This window comes from Phoxinus phoxinus (assembly GCF_949152265.1).
Source record: "Phoxinus phoxinus genome assembly, chromosome: 14".
Classification (NCBI taxonomy): Eukaryota; Metazoa; Chordata; class Actinopteri; order Cypriniformes; family Leuciscidae; genus Phoxinus; species Phoxinus phoxinus.
The window spans coordinates 34,188,837-34,203,900 of NC_136889.1; the positions used below are offsets into that span (position 1 = coordinate 34,188,837).

Below are 15,064 nucleotides of genomic sequence, written 5' to 3' on the forward strand. Positions count from 1 at the left end.
GGACGGGTGGCATCGGGCCTCCTCCTCCAGCTCACGCCAGCGAGGAAACGCTGGCCCAATGTTGATCCTCGTTCTGCCTTTAATACGATCACTTTCTCGTTTCCTCTTGTTGCTTTCCTCCGACAAAACCTTTGCTTTCTTGCTTTTCTGTGCTGCTTCGGCCATGACAATAACATTTGGCAAACAAACGCTAGTTTGGCTCGCACGTCCGATTTTAAGGAAGTGGGGGTGGTGGTGGAAGTGACGTATATGCCGTAAAGCAGTCGAATTTTGTAGTTCTCTTTGTTCGCCGGTTACTACCCGAAACCCGAAGTTTAAAAGTACGATTAAAAACGCCACAGACCCCGTCGGGCTATGGCAGACGTGTCATTCAACCTATTGTAAGTCGATGTACCATCACAAGAGACTTGGAAATATATTATTAAGGTTGAAAAGTTACCTGGTGCTGCTTTAATTTGTGATCCGAAGATGAACGAAAGACTTACATGGTTGGAACAACATGAGGGTGAGTAGTTACTGACTGAATTTTCATTTTTGGGTGAACTAACCCTTTAATATCTTGTGTTCTCGTCACTCACCTTCTTGGACACGGACGGGCGCACCTTCCTGAAGGCGTCCTCGAAGTGAACTCGACTCACACTGATGTCCTTCACCGGCTCTGTGACACACAACACAGACTCACACTCAGTGCTCCTGCTTCAGGTGTGTGTGTGTGTGTGTGTGTATGTTTGAGCTGGTCCTGTGTTCAGGTGTGTGTGTGTGTTACCTGTGTGTGTTTGAGCGGGTCCTGTGTTCAGGTGTGTGTATGTGTGTGTGTTACCTGTGTGTGTTTGAGCGGGTCCTGTGTTCAGGTGTGTGTGTGTTACCTGTGTGTGTTTGAGCGGGTCCTGTGTTCAGGTGTGTGTATGTGTGTGTGTTACCTGTGTGTGTTTGAGCGGGTCCTGTGTTCAGGTGTGTGTGTGTGTTACCTGTGTGTGTTTGAGCTGGTCCTGTGTTCAGGTGTGTGTATGTGTGTGTGTTACCTGTGTGTGTTTGAGCGGGTCCTGTGTTCAGGTGTGTGTGTGTTACCTGTGTGTGTTTGAGCGGGTCCTGTGTTCAGGTGTGTGTATGTGTGTGTGTTACCTGTGTGTGTTTGAGCGGGTCCTGTGTTCAGGTGAACTCTCAGAGCGTTAACACTCGCCTCTCGCACCAGCGCCGACAGATCTGCACCTCTACAACACAACAACACACTCAGACTGTGGAGATCAGGGACGCACCATATATCAGCCGATAACGGGCATTATGAAATACGTTTTATTTTTCCCTAAATTCTGTTTTGGTTAGGATTATCGGTTATCAATATCGGGCAATATATCGGTCATCGGCCACCAAATACAAAGGATTATCGGTTATCAATATCGGGCAATATATCGGTCATCGGCCACCAAATTCAAAGGATTATCGGTTATCAATATTGGCCAATATATCGGTCATCGGCCACCAAATACAAAGGATTATCGGTTATCAATATCGGGCAATATATCGGTCATCGGCCACCAAATACAAAGGATTATCGGTTATCAATATCGGCCAATATATCGGTCACCAAATACAAAGGATTATCGGTTATCAATATCGGCAAATATATAGGTAAGCGACCACCAAATACAAAGAATTATCGGTTATCAATATCGGGCAATATATCAGTCACCAAATACAAAGGATTATCGGTTATCAATATCGGCAAATATATAGGTAAGCGACCACCAAATACAAAGGATTATCGGTTATCAATATCGGCAAATATATAGGTAAGCGACCACCAAATACAAAGAATTATCGGTTATCAATATCGGGCAATATATCAGTTATCGGCCACCAAATACAAAGGATTATCGGTTATCAATATCGGCCAATATATCGGTCATCGGCCACCAAATACAAAGGATTATCGGTTATCAATATCGACCAATATATCGGTCATCGGCCACCAAATACAAAGGATTATCGGTTATCAATATCGACCAATATATCGGTCATCGGCTCATCCCTAATGAATAGAGCCAAAATCTACTAAACTAAAAAATAATCTGGAGTTTGTTACAATAGATGATGTGCAACAATTTTCAGTTCTTAGTTCTCATGAGGAAGTTCAGCGTGTCAGCGAAGGGAAAGAACAATTTACAAACTTACGTAAAACTCTCACAACGAGCATCATGGGCAATTTCCTCAAGACTGACGTCTGGATCCAGATGTGGTTTGGTGCCTCCCTGAAACATGAAAGAGTTGATACAGCAGAAGATTCCCCAGATCACATGATTACAGTGGTCCATACGCCAGTACTGTGTGTGTGCTTCACCTTAGTGATGGTGAGTAATATGGCGTGTCTGTCCGCGGCGGGCGGCAAACCCACATACAGAGTCTTGTCCAGCCGCCCGGGTCTCAGCACAGCCGGATCAATAATATCTGCACACATCAAGTTATTTACGCGTTATAGAAAGCCAACAAAACATCTCAGTTTTCAACAACACACTCCTCAGTTTATTACCGGGTCTGTTGGTGGCGGCCATCATGAAAACCTGCCGGCGATTCTCCATGCCGTCCATCTCGGTGAGCAACTGGTTTACCACACGAACACTGGCTCCTGACTGACACACACACACACACACACACATAAACGCACACACACACACACACACACGCGTACACACACGTACACACACACACACACACACACACACGCACAAACAAACACACGCACACACACGCACAAACAAACAAACGCACACACACACACACACACACACACACACACACACACACACACACACACACACACACACTTCATGATCATCATCACATCTAACCAGGGTTTATTAACTGCTGTAATTAGTAGTAAAGAGGAAGAGATGGTCAGTTCTGTCACACACATTAAACACACACAAATACACATTTATCGACTCAATTTAGTGATAAAGCAGACCGAATTTGAAAGCTGATACTTTTGATTCATATCAAAAGTATCAAAGATTATTGTGTCCAAATGGAAACAATAAACTTATATCGCAGTTTTCACGCTCGCATGAGGCGGTTTTTAGGCAATACGAAAAAGGAATATTTAGCAGAACTGCAATGGACACAGTTTTTACACACTTACAGTCACCTGACGTACGTCAGAGTCACATGATCCTTCTTTAATGATGTCGCGTGTGTTTGGACAGAAGATGTGCGTCCCACTTCCCGTACTTGTGCACTAGTCTACGCCGTTCTGTAGGATAATTAGTGTGAGTAGTGTTCACACTGAACATCCCAAAGAAAGAGTGCACGTTAAATAAATAAAAGTAAATATTAAACCGCAATACTGGACCCTGCATGACCTCGACTGCACCGGCTTTAATACACCGTGGAGGGGGAGGGGCTAACAGACCCCAGTCATGGATGACAAAATAAAGGTATTAAGTTCAGACACTACACGCTTGAGTACATACTGCACACTTGCATACTGTAATTTAGGACACAACTAGCATTCTTTATTAAAATCATAAAAGACTAAATGGAGGGAATACTGGACTCTAAACAACAACTCAAAAAACGGCAATCTGTTGATCTGGAAATCCTGAATCCACAGTTCCTCAGAGAGATCGCGTACTATAATCTCCCAGAAACTCCTCATATGAGCCGCTCTCAGTGTAAGAGTCTTTCCTTGAGATTAAAGCTGCAATATGTAAGAATTTTGTAATAAAATCTCCAAAAATCACGTGCACAGTGTGATATACTTCCTGCAGTTGTGTACTTACAATATCACAAAAGTCTCCAAAGATTTTTTATTTCAGAGAAATTCCAATTTTAAATAATGGCCCGTCCCGGAAAAAAATGTTGCCTGTCAATGACGCAATATCCGCGCTATCCTCGGTTTCCGCTCGTACTGCCATAGCCATGCCGTAACCAAGGCGACAGGCGTGGACAACTGCGTAGTGCCACGCTGTTCTTATTCCGTTCAAACATTATGAACATGACAAGCAGACTTTGGGACAAAAGGAGAACTAAAATGAGGCTCAATATCGGCGTGGTGTTTTCGAGATGCCGAGAGCTAGCGTCCGCGACTAACTTGGACTCGACAGAGCTTCACGAGTCACGACTTGACAGCGACACCGCTCTTGCACACTCTTTATTAGACAGGTGAGCAAATATACATAAAACTAATCAGTGTTATATAGCTCAACATGACGAAATGTTAGAATATGATCTGTATGTTATTCTAATGTTGCTCTAGCTTACTAGTAAGCTGCTAGTTTCATATAGCAAACGAACTAACACATAGAATAACATTATAACTCAACACATGTGTAGTGTGATAGTGTAACGCTAGTGCGAGTGACAGCGCTGCGTTTCCTCACAAGTTTAATTCCTCTAATAAACTGACCTGTGCGAGTATAATTCAGCAGTTGCCGGTAGTTCGGTAGAATGAATCCTTTTTCCTTTATATCCGCGGGACTCGCGTGTGATATCTGTCTATTATTAGCAATCGCGACGTTCATACCACTGTAATGTTAAAAACATGAAGGATTTCACTGATCCATTAACATTATTAGATCATCCGCTCGACAGCAAGTCCCAGCATTCAGCTCGTCACTGCGTCATCAACCTACGCCTGTGTTACTGTAAGAGGCTAGCGGCCCCTAGCGGCGGAAAACAATTACATAGTGTAGCTTTAATGTTGAATAACACGCATCTCCATCGGTTAATAATGTCTAGTAACGAATAATAATGTCTAGTGCGGCGGCTGAGATTATATAAACCTGCTAACATCCGTCGCCATGATTATTGGAATGACTTATCAGGAGAGGAAAAGTTGTGTTTTAGTCGCATAACATCGGTTAATGGAAACATCGTCATTTCATATAGTTTTTCATCAAACCGTGCCGTTAGAGAAGAGCTAGTGTTTCTGTCACTGCTGAAGTTTCAGTGCATCACACACACACACTCACCTCATGCTCTGAGCGACGAGGACACAGCGCATCGATCTCATCAAAGAAGATCACACACGGTGCGGAGTTACGGGCTCTCTGGAAGACCTGACGAACCGCTCGCTCGCTCTCTCCCACGTACTGCACACACACACACACACACACACACACACACACACACGTACGGGCACACACACACACACACACACACACACACACACGTACGGGCACACACACACACACACACACGTGCACACACGTACACACACCCACACACACAGAGACACAGATACACACACACACACGCGCACACACACAGAGACACACACACACATCATGACGTAAATATACAGAAATTAAATCAATAGAACCATTAAGATTTTTGCTAACACTAACTTAAAGCCTTTATATTTCATGCATTATAAACGTACTTTAATGCAGTAATTATGCCTTGTAAAGCATCTTCTAACGCAGTGTATTATCTCATAAATAACTGTAACCACAGGTATAATACACCTTTAGAAAGTATAATGCATTAAAACCAATTTCAGAAGCAACAAGGAATCTGTGAATATTATAATGCCATTTAACTTTGTTTACAGTTATTTATGTAAAGATATAATGCATGAAGATGAACATTATGGATTCCTTTATTATGCATTATAAATAAAGGCTTTAAGTTTTTCTTTTGCTGCATTGTGACATTTTCATCACAATCGGTATCATTTCTTACACAATTACAACATCGTTTAATGCAAAGTGTCTCATTCCTATGAGAGTAAAAAACACTATACTGTCATGCTAACAGATATTTACAGTTTTACTTCAGGTATTTATATACCATGGTAGGTTTTGTTATACTTATTTACTTCTGAATTTAAAAATGTACTTTTATGCAAAATATAATAGAATGTTGAAATGTGACATCTGGAATATTCACTACAATGACATGTGAGTAATTGTCCAGGATCTCACCATATTCAGCAGCTCCGGACCCTTGACCGAGATGAAGTTCAAGCCGGACTCGTTAGCGACCGCCTGTAACGAGACCGAGAGGATGAGGAACTAGACCAGCGAGACTCAGAGCAACAGTCCTGAACCTCCACGGGTCCTCATTTCAGATCAACTTCAGTCTTACAGGACATGATGACCAACCCTTAATTTATGAAGATTATGATCAACAAATAAGATCATAAGAATCATAAACTTTTGTCACAGAGAAAAATTATTTTGGGTTGTTGTTAAAACATATACATACTGTATAACGAGTCATTAATGTATTTGAACTTCTATGTTTCGTATAATAGAGCCGAAGCTATAGATTGTGAATTGAAACATGTCTGGTTGACCAGCGGCAGACGTCAGGAGGACTAGCCGAGGTGCGGCGGCTCCAGCGGGTCACATGAGCGCCTGGATCTCACAACTCCGAAACGTCAGATCTAATGTTTTAAATAGGCGCTATCTTTATAAACAAACCACAGATTTGAGCTTTAAACAACTACATTCTCGATTGAACAACTCTTAAAACTACATTTCGTGATACAGTAACAGTAGTATTTTTAAATTTCGCGGCCTTTCTTGCAAACAGAAGCGCCTGCACTGGCCCCTCCCACAAGAAGCGGATTTCGCCTCGGACGCGCGTCAATTTCGCTTCAAACGTCGTCTTTATGAATTTTTTGAAGCATCAGATGTAATTGATACACTCGTTATTTGAAGCGAGAGACTTTAAAACGGTGATTTACTGTTTCGTTGCTACCGTGGACATCAGTGTTTATACTCCAACTATAAACTTTTATCTCAGGACTTCTGTGATCATTAGAATATTAGTGACAGAAATATCGATACTGTGTGGTTGAAAAGACTGAAAGTAGAGTGGTTTCTAGGGCTGGGGTAAACGATTATTAATAAAACGATTAGTTGGGCGATTATTTTATCGATTAGTCGACTAATTGGGCGCTTAATATAACGATTATTTTTATGTTGCTCGATTAATAAAAACCCTGGCCTGGACATTGCTTGGCTCCGTTAATTGACATTGGCGAACTAGAGTACTGAATCATGATACTATAAGCTGGCTAACGTTAGTCTAGCGTTATGTATTTGACTCGTAAACGACCACAGTATGAGTTAGCTAACGTTAGACAGATACAATTACTTTATTATTCATGACAGTAATCATAAGTAAATAATACATTGAAGGCTATATGCTGTAAAACGCAAATATTGAGAAATATTGCTTAAAAATAAGCAATCTTCTATGCACACATTATCATATTATTATTATTAGTAGTAGTATTTTTAATACATGGAGATGTAGCTAAATCTATTGTACAGTAGACTAATATCATTATTTCTGTCAAGTTAAACCAAACTTTAATTTTGACGGGTTGCCGTGAAGACCTTGAGTTTCCGTGTGTGTGTGATATGACGATAGTTTTTCTCAAAACGGTAAAATGCTCATGAAGTGACTCTCAGAGCGGCTCTGGAGATGAGTTTCATCATGTCATCATATCGTGAGGCAGCAGAGACTGAAAACAGCACGAGCGTCACTCGTTCTTCAGTGTGTGTGTGTGTGTGTGTGTGTGTGTGTGTGTGTGTGTGTGTGTGTGGTAAATGAAACCGCGCGTCTACGCCATCCATTCACACAGAGACAAGCAGAACATGCAGGGTCAATATTTAAATAGTCTTTGTGCAGTTTAAAGGGTTAGTTCACCCAAAAATGAAAATAATGTCATTAATGACTCTCCCTCATGTCGTTCTAAGCCCGTAAGACCTCCGTTCATCTTCGGAACACAGTTTAAGATATTTTAGATTTAGTCCGAGAGATTTCTGTCCCTCCATTGAAGCTGTATATACAGTATACTGTCCATGTCCATAAAGGTAATAAAAAGATCATCAAAGTAGTCCATGTGACATCAGTGGGTTAGTTAGAAGTTTTTGAAGCATCGAAAATACTTTTTGGTCCAAAAATAACACAAAATAAGACTTTATTCAGCATTGTATTCTCTCCCGGGTCTGTTGTGAATCTGCGTTCAGGACTCCGCAGTGACGCTGCTGACGTAAGACGCTGATGACGTGTGTCTCCCTCAGTCTATAAATGAAGCTCGGGCGCACCAGATAACACGTCATCAGCGTCTTACGCCATCAGCGTAACTGTGAAGGATTGACAACAGACCCGGGAGAGAATACAATGCTGAATAAAGTCTTATTTTGTGTTATTTTTGGACCAAAAAGTATTTTCGATGCTTCAAAAACTTCTAACTAACCCACTGATGTCACATGGACTACTGTGATGATGTGTTTATTACCTTTATGGACATGGCCAGTATACTGTATATACAGCTTCAATGGACGGACAGAAATCTCTCGGACTAAATCTAAAATATCTTAAACTGTGTCCCGAAGATGAACGGAGGTCTTACGGGCTTAGAACGACATGAGGGAGAGTCATTAATGACATTATTTTCATTTTGGGTGAACTAACCCTTTAATACACACAGACACTATATCGTGGTAGGCTATGCTCATAGTAAAAACGTTCGTCTTGAGCCCGCGCTGAGATAAACACGGAAGCGACAGAAGGCAGCGCCTATTAGTGTGTTCCGAATATACCTGGTACTACAGAAATGCTGGTCCCGTCACATTTTCAGTAGCTACCGACTTTGACAACACTATTGGGAGTTCTGTGAAGAGGTTGCGGTTTCGGTCTCCCACGTGTGTGTGTCGAGCTGTACCTCCGGGAATGGTGCAAAAAAATAAATAAAGAAGTGTCGACGAAAAAATATGACGTCGACGTTATTTTGACGTCGAATCGTCGACGCGCCGCTACAGCACTAGCGGTTTCATATTGACGGCTCTCATCAACGACAGCGCTAACTGATGTACATGTTCCGGTGTGAAGGTTTGTCATTTAGAAATAAGATCGCGTGAGTGTTTGAACCGAGATCGTTTAGAAATGAATCCTGCAGCTCTACTGTCTTCATACTCTCTCTCTGTGCAACACGTAGGCTACATGAGAAGCGTGAGGGCCAGTGCATCATTGCTATTTTAATATTGAGATGAGACTATTAAAGGATAAGATCATGAGAGGACACGAGTCTGAGACATGAGGTCAAGCCGAGGAACTGCAGATTGAAATGAGAGTCCACAGACCTTGGCTAAGAGGGTCTTCCCACAGCCGGGCGGCCCGGCGAGCAGCACTCCAGCCGGCGCGCTGAGGCCCAGGGCTCGGAAGTGCTCCGGGTTATTGATGGGAGCCTGGGAACACACACACACAAGCGTCACATCGGCCTCACTCAGCATCATCAGCTTTCTTACAGAGTCAGGAGGAACCAATGAGTTTATCCAACAAGACTAAACACATTAAAGGGATAGTTCACCCAAAAATTAAAATTAGCCCATGATTTACTCTCTCTGAAGCCATTCTAGGTGTGTATGACATTCTTCTATCAGAACTTTTATGATGGACAGATGCACTTTTATGATGGATAGATGCACTTTTATGATGGACAGATGCACTTTTATGATGGACAGATGTACTTTTATGATGGACAGATGCACTTTTATGATGGACAGATGCACTTTTATGATGGACAGATGCACTTTTATGATGGACAGATGTACTTTTATGATGGATAGATGCACTTTTATGATGGACAGATGCACTTTTATGATGGACAGATGCACTTTTATGATGGATAGATGCACTTTTATGATGGATAGATGCACTTTTATGATGGACAGATGCACTTTTATGATGGATAGACGCACTTTTATGATGGACAGATGCACTTTTATGATGGACAGACGCACTTTTATGATGGACAGATGCACTTTTATGATGGATAGACGCACTTTTATGATGGATATATGCACTTTTATGATGGATATATGCACTTTTATGATGGATATATGCACTTTTATGATGGATAGATGCACTTTATGATGGACAGATGCACTTTTATGATGGACAGATGCACTTTTATGATGGATAGATGCACTTTATGATGGACAGATGCACTTTTATGATGGACAGATGCACTTTTATGATGGACAGATGCACTTTTATGATGGACAGATGCACTTTTATGATGGATATATGCACTTTTATGATGGTTAGACACTTTTATGATGGACAGATGCACTTTTATGATGGACAGATGCACTTTTATGATGGACAGATGCACTTTTATGATGGACAGATGCACTTTTATGATGGTTTGACGCACTTTTATGATGGATATATGCACTTTTATGATGGATAGATGCACTTTATGATGGACAGATGCACTTTTATGATGGACAGATGCACTTTTATGATGGACAGATGCACTTTTATGATGGACAGATGCACTTTTATGATGGATATATGCACTTTTATGATGGACAGATGCACTTTTATGATGGATAGATGCACTTTTATGATGGACAGATGCACTTTTATGATGGATAGATGCACTTTTATGATGGATAGACGCACTTTTATGATGGATAGATGCACTTTTATGATGGATAGATGCACTTTTATGATGGATAGATGCACTTTTATGATGGATAGATGCACTTTTATGATGGACAGATGCACTTTTATGATGGATAGATGCACTTTTATGATGGATAGACGCACTTTTATGATGGACAGATGCACTTTTATGATGGACAGATGCACTTTTATGATGGATAGACGCACTTTTATGATGGATAGATGCACTTTTATGATGGACAGATGCACTTTTATGATGGATAGATGCACTTTTATGATGGATAGATGCACTTTTTAATGGACTTCAAAACATTCACTGCCATTATAAAGCTTGGAAGAGTCAGGGCATTTTTTTATATAACTCAGATTGTGTTCGTCTGATAGAAGATTGTCATATACACTAGGATTGCTTCAGGGTGAGTAAATCATGGGCTAATTTTCATGTTTGAGTGAACTATCCCTTTAAGGCTGAACTAAGAACATGAACTGATGCAATGCTTGAAGTATTATCACTAATCTACAGTACCATGATGGCCATGTTGAGCTCCTCGCGGATGTCGTGCAGGGCGCCCACGTCTTCCCAGGTCACGTCCGGGACGGTGGCGAAACCCTCACGCTTCGCGGACGGCTGGACACTGGCTAACGACGACTTGAAGTCGGACATGAGGACACAGAGTCCAGCCAGCTGCTCCTCGCTCAGAGACTCGTTGGTCTTCAGCAGAGACAACAGCTGCTCCAGCTCACACTTCTGCCAGCAGACAAACAGTGGCGGACGTCATGTGATCTGCGCTTCCTTGCAGAGTATTACCATTTCAAACGGCTAAATATTTAAAGAGGCCATATTCTGCCCTTTATCAAAGTCCTGATGTTGTTTTTGGGCTCTACTAGAACAGGTTTTCCTGCTTGAACGTCTTAAGCCTGTCTAAAAAATATAAAACAAAATATAAATGTGAAAATTAACTGATGTTGAACCTACTTTATAATCAGTTTCCGCCAGAACCACCAGTTTAACACACTACAAACTAACTCAACCAGGCCCCGCCCCTTTATTTTGCGTATGAATTAGTATAATGAGGAATATTGTGGCGTGTTCGTTCCCGGACTGGAGCTTTCTCATGATTAAACATGAACATAAAAGGCTAAACCTGTGTGTGTGTGTGTGTGAGGTAAAAGAACACAAGCTCTTGAAGCTCCGCCCCCTGTGCCGGGAGCAGCGGCTCATTTGCATTTAAAGGGACAGACACAAAACGGTGTGTTTTTGCTCACCCTCAAAAAGTGCCAACTTTAACATGCTATATAAAAATATCTGTGGGGTATTTTGAGCTAAAACTTCACACACACACACTCTGGGGACATCAGAGACTTATTTGACATGTGTGTAAAGGGCATTATAGCACATAACCGTGTGTTACCGGTGGAGTGGCGTCCTCACTGCTGGACTTCAGCAGGATTCGGTTGACGGTGGTCATGGCCGCCTCACGGCACAGCGCCATTAAATCTGCGCCCACGTAACCCGGCGTGAGCCGCGCCAGCTGTCTGTAGTCGAAGTCCTCCGGCAACGTGATCTTCCGGCAGAGCGTCCTCAGAATCCTGCGGTGGAGTACATTTAGTTTTTGGACAGCAACAGAAGAAAGATGGATAACACTTTCTATGAAGCCCATGCTTATAATGAATTATAGCCCCATTTATACCTATTTATGAGTATTACTATTCTTCTATAAAATATATTTATAAAGACTCATTAAGACCTATACTGCATAATAACAACAGTTATAGTTACATTTATATTATTTTTTTTATATAATTACTGATGAAAAGTAACGCATTTTCCTTTTCAAAGTGCATGTTAATAATCATTATACACTGATTCATAAATGATCATATAAAATAGATCCAGAGACACTTCTTTGCTGTACCAATTAGCTATAAATGATGCCTTTAATCGCTAATGTTTGCATTCGAGGTCACGAATATGGTAATTATAATTTGTTAACATCTATATCTCCTCAGCCATATGTATGATATTGCTTATTGCAGTTTGAAATTATACTTTTAAAAATAATGTTGCAGTGTTTTGCTAATATGTAACATCAAAAAAGAAAAAAAAGTTTCCAACTTTTTTCATATATATTTTATTTAATTATATTATTGTTCATTAGTTATTTTTTTTTACAAATAAACAACTTAAAATGTATAAGGAGCACATCTTCATAATGGCATCCTATGTTTTCACTTCAATGCTGCATTTATGGAGGTTAGTACGGTATTATTACTCACAATGAGTATTTATAAGAACTCAACACGGCTAGTAATAACAAAATATTCACTTATTTGACAGAAATAAATCTGAATTACTAAAAAGTCATTGCAAATGCAGTCCCATGCGCTTGATCTGCCATTTTTGATGGCTAAAGTATATAGTGCTATCTATAATCAAGAGTAATTAAACTGAATATAGGCCTATAAATAAATTGATAGTCCTGCATGGGTTTTCGTTATTACTTCAGATAATATATAAAAAAAAAGAAAAAAATGATAGGCATACTTGTTAAACGGGCTTTGTGTTTAATTTATTAGGCTAGACCTACAGTCAAAAATAGAAGAAAAAAATAATTAACAGATGAATTAATAAATAAATATTATTGACGCACATGCTTTTGAGTCTCATTATTGCAATCTCTCTCTCTCTTTAATAACTGCATTAATAACTGCATTAGTAACTGCATTAGTAACTGCATTAGTAACTGCATTAGTAACTGCATTAGTAACTGCATTAGTAACTGCATTAGTAACTGCATTAGTAACTGCATTAGTAACTGCATTAGTAACTGCATTAGTAACTGCATTAATAACTGCATTAATAACTGCATTAGTAACTGCATTAGTAACTGCATTAGTAACTGCATTAGTAACTGCATTAGTAACTGCATTAATAACTGCATTAATAACTGCATTAGTAACTGCATTAATAACTGCATTAATAACTGCATTAGTAACTGCATTAGTAACTGCATTAGTAACTGCATTAATAACTGCATTAGTAACTGCATTAATAACTGCATTAGTAACTGCATTAATAACTGCATTAGTAACTGCATTAATAACTGCATTAGTAACTGCATTAATAACTGCATTAGTAACTGCATTAATAACTGCATTAGTAACTGCATTAATAACTGCATTAGTAACTGCATTAGTAACTGCATTAATAACTGCATTAGTAACTGCATTAATAACTGCATTAATAACTGCATTAGTAACTGCATTAATAACTGCATTAGTAACTGCATTAATAACTGCATTAGTAACTGCATTAATAACTGCATTAGTAACTGCATTAATAACTGCATTAGTAACTGCATTAATAACTGCATTAGTAACTGCATTAATAACTGCATTAGTAACTGCATTAGTAACTGCATTAATAACTGCATTAGTAACTGCATTAATAACTGCATTAGTAACTGCATTAATAACTGCATTAGTAACTGCATTAATAACTGCATTAATAACTGCATTAATAACTGCACTAATAACTGCATTAGTAACTGCATTAATAACTGCATTAATAACTGCATTAGTAACTGCATTAGTAACTGCATTAATAACTGCATTAGTAACTGCATTAGTAACTGCATTAATAACTGCATTAGTAACTGCATTAATAACTGCATTAATAACTGCATTAGTAACTGCATTAGTAACTGCATTAATAACTGCATTAGTAACTGCATTAATAACTGCATTAGTAACTGCATTAGTAACTGCATTAGTAACTGCATTAGTAACTGCATTAGTAACTGCATTAGTAACTGCATTAGTAACTGCATTAGTAACTGCATTAGTAACTGCATTAATAACTGCATTAGTAACTGCATTAATAACTGCATTAGTAACTGCATTAATAACTGCATTAGTAACTGCATTAATAACTGCATTAGTAACTGCATTAATAACTGCATTAGTAACTGCATTAATAACTGCATTAGTAACTGCATTAATAACTGCATTAGTAACTGCATTAGTAACTGCATTAATAACTGCATTAGTAACTGCATTAATAACTGCATTAGTAACTGCATTAATAACTGCATTATCTGCTATCAGTGATCTAGATCTAAGATGGCGTTAGGAATGAGCAACGGAGGCGTGGGATTAGATGTGTAAGATATTAGTCCTACATACAAGAGCATTTTAATGACAAAAACCTGACAAACGTCTTGAAATAGATCATCTGAGTGTTTAAATATAAATCAGTGTATACTGGATCAACTATAACGGTTCTTATAATGCAGCATGTGTCTTAATGAGCCTTTATTAATATATTTATAGAATAGTAATACTTCCTCATAAATAAGTATAAATGGAGCTATAATATAAGCATGGGCTTCAGAAAGTGTTGCTGAAAGATGAAGCGTGAGCGTGATAGGTCCTCTCTAACTATGACATCAGCGGTGTGTGTTCTTCACGCGAGGCGAGTGAGTGATGGACGTACTTCAGGCGCGCGCCCTCATCGGGAATCCCCAGACAGATCTCTCGGTCAAACCTGCCGGCGCGCCGCAGGGCCGGGTCCAGCGAGTCCGGGCGGTTCGTGGCTCCGATCACCAACACCTGAGCCGGCTCCGACAGCGAATTC

The 15,064-nt window shown here is 39.9% G+C and overlaps 1 protein-coding gene across 2 annotated transcripts in view; it reads right to left on the bottom strand.

Moving 5' to 3' along the window:
- The window catches only part of nvl (nuclear VCP like), a 30,357-nt gene that overhangs the window by 1,944 nt on the left and 13,349 nt on the right, over positions 1–15,064 (bottom strand). For both annotated transcript variants that reach the window (XM_079634764.1, XM_079634763.1), the window contains exons 12-22: positions 14,924–15,064; positions 11,841–12,018; positions 10,955–11,176; positions 9,099–9,203; positions 5,922–5,984; positions 4,968–5,087; positions 2,528–2,627; positions 2,339–2,445; positions 2,173–2,249; positions 1,123–1,211; positions 579–658 (exon numbers count right to left, since the gene is read on the bottom strand). The exon at positions 14,924–15,064 is cut by the window's right edge and continues 4 nt beyond it. In XM_079634764.1, coding sequence (XP_079490890.1) covers positions 579–658; positions 1,123–1,211; positions 2,173–2,249; positions 2,339–2,445; positions 2,528–2,627; positions 4,968–5,087; positions 5,922–5,984; positions 9,099–9,203; positions 10,955–11,176; positions 11,841–12,018; positions 14,924–15,064 — 1,282 coding nt within the window. The remainder of the gene's footprint in view (positions 1–578; positions 659–1,122; positions 1,212–2,172; positions 2,250–2,338; positions 2,446–2,527; positions 2,628–4,967; positions 5,088–5,921; positions 5,985–9,098; positions 9,204–10,954; positions 11,177–11,840; positions 12,019–14,923) is intronic.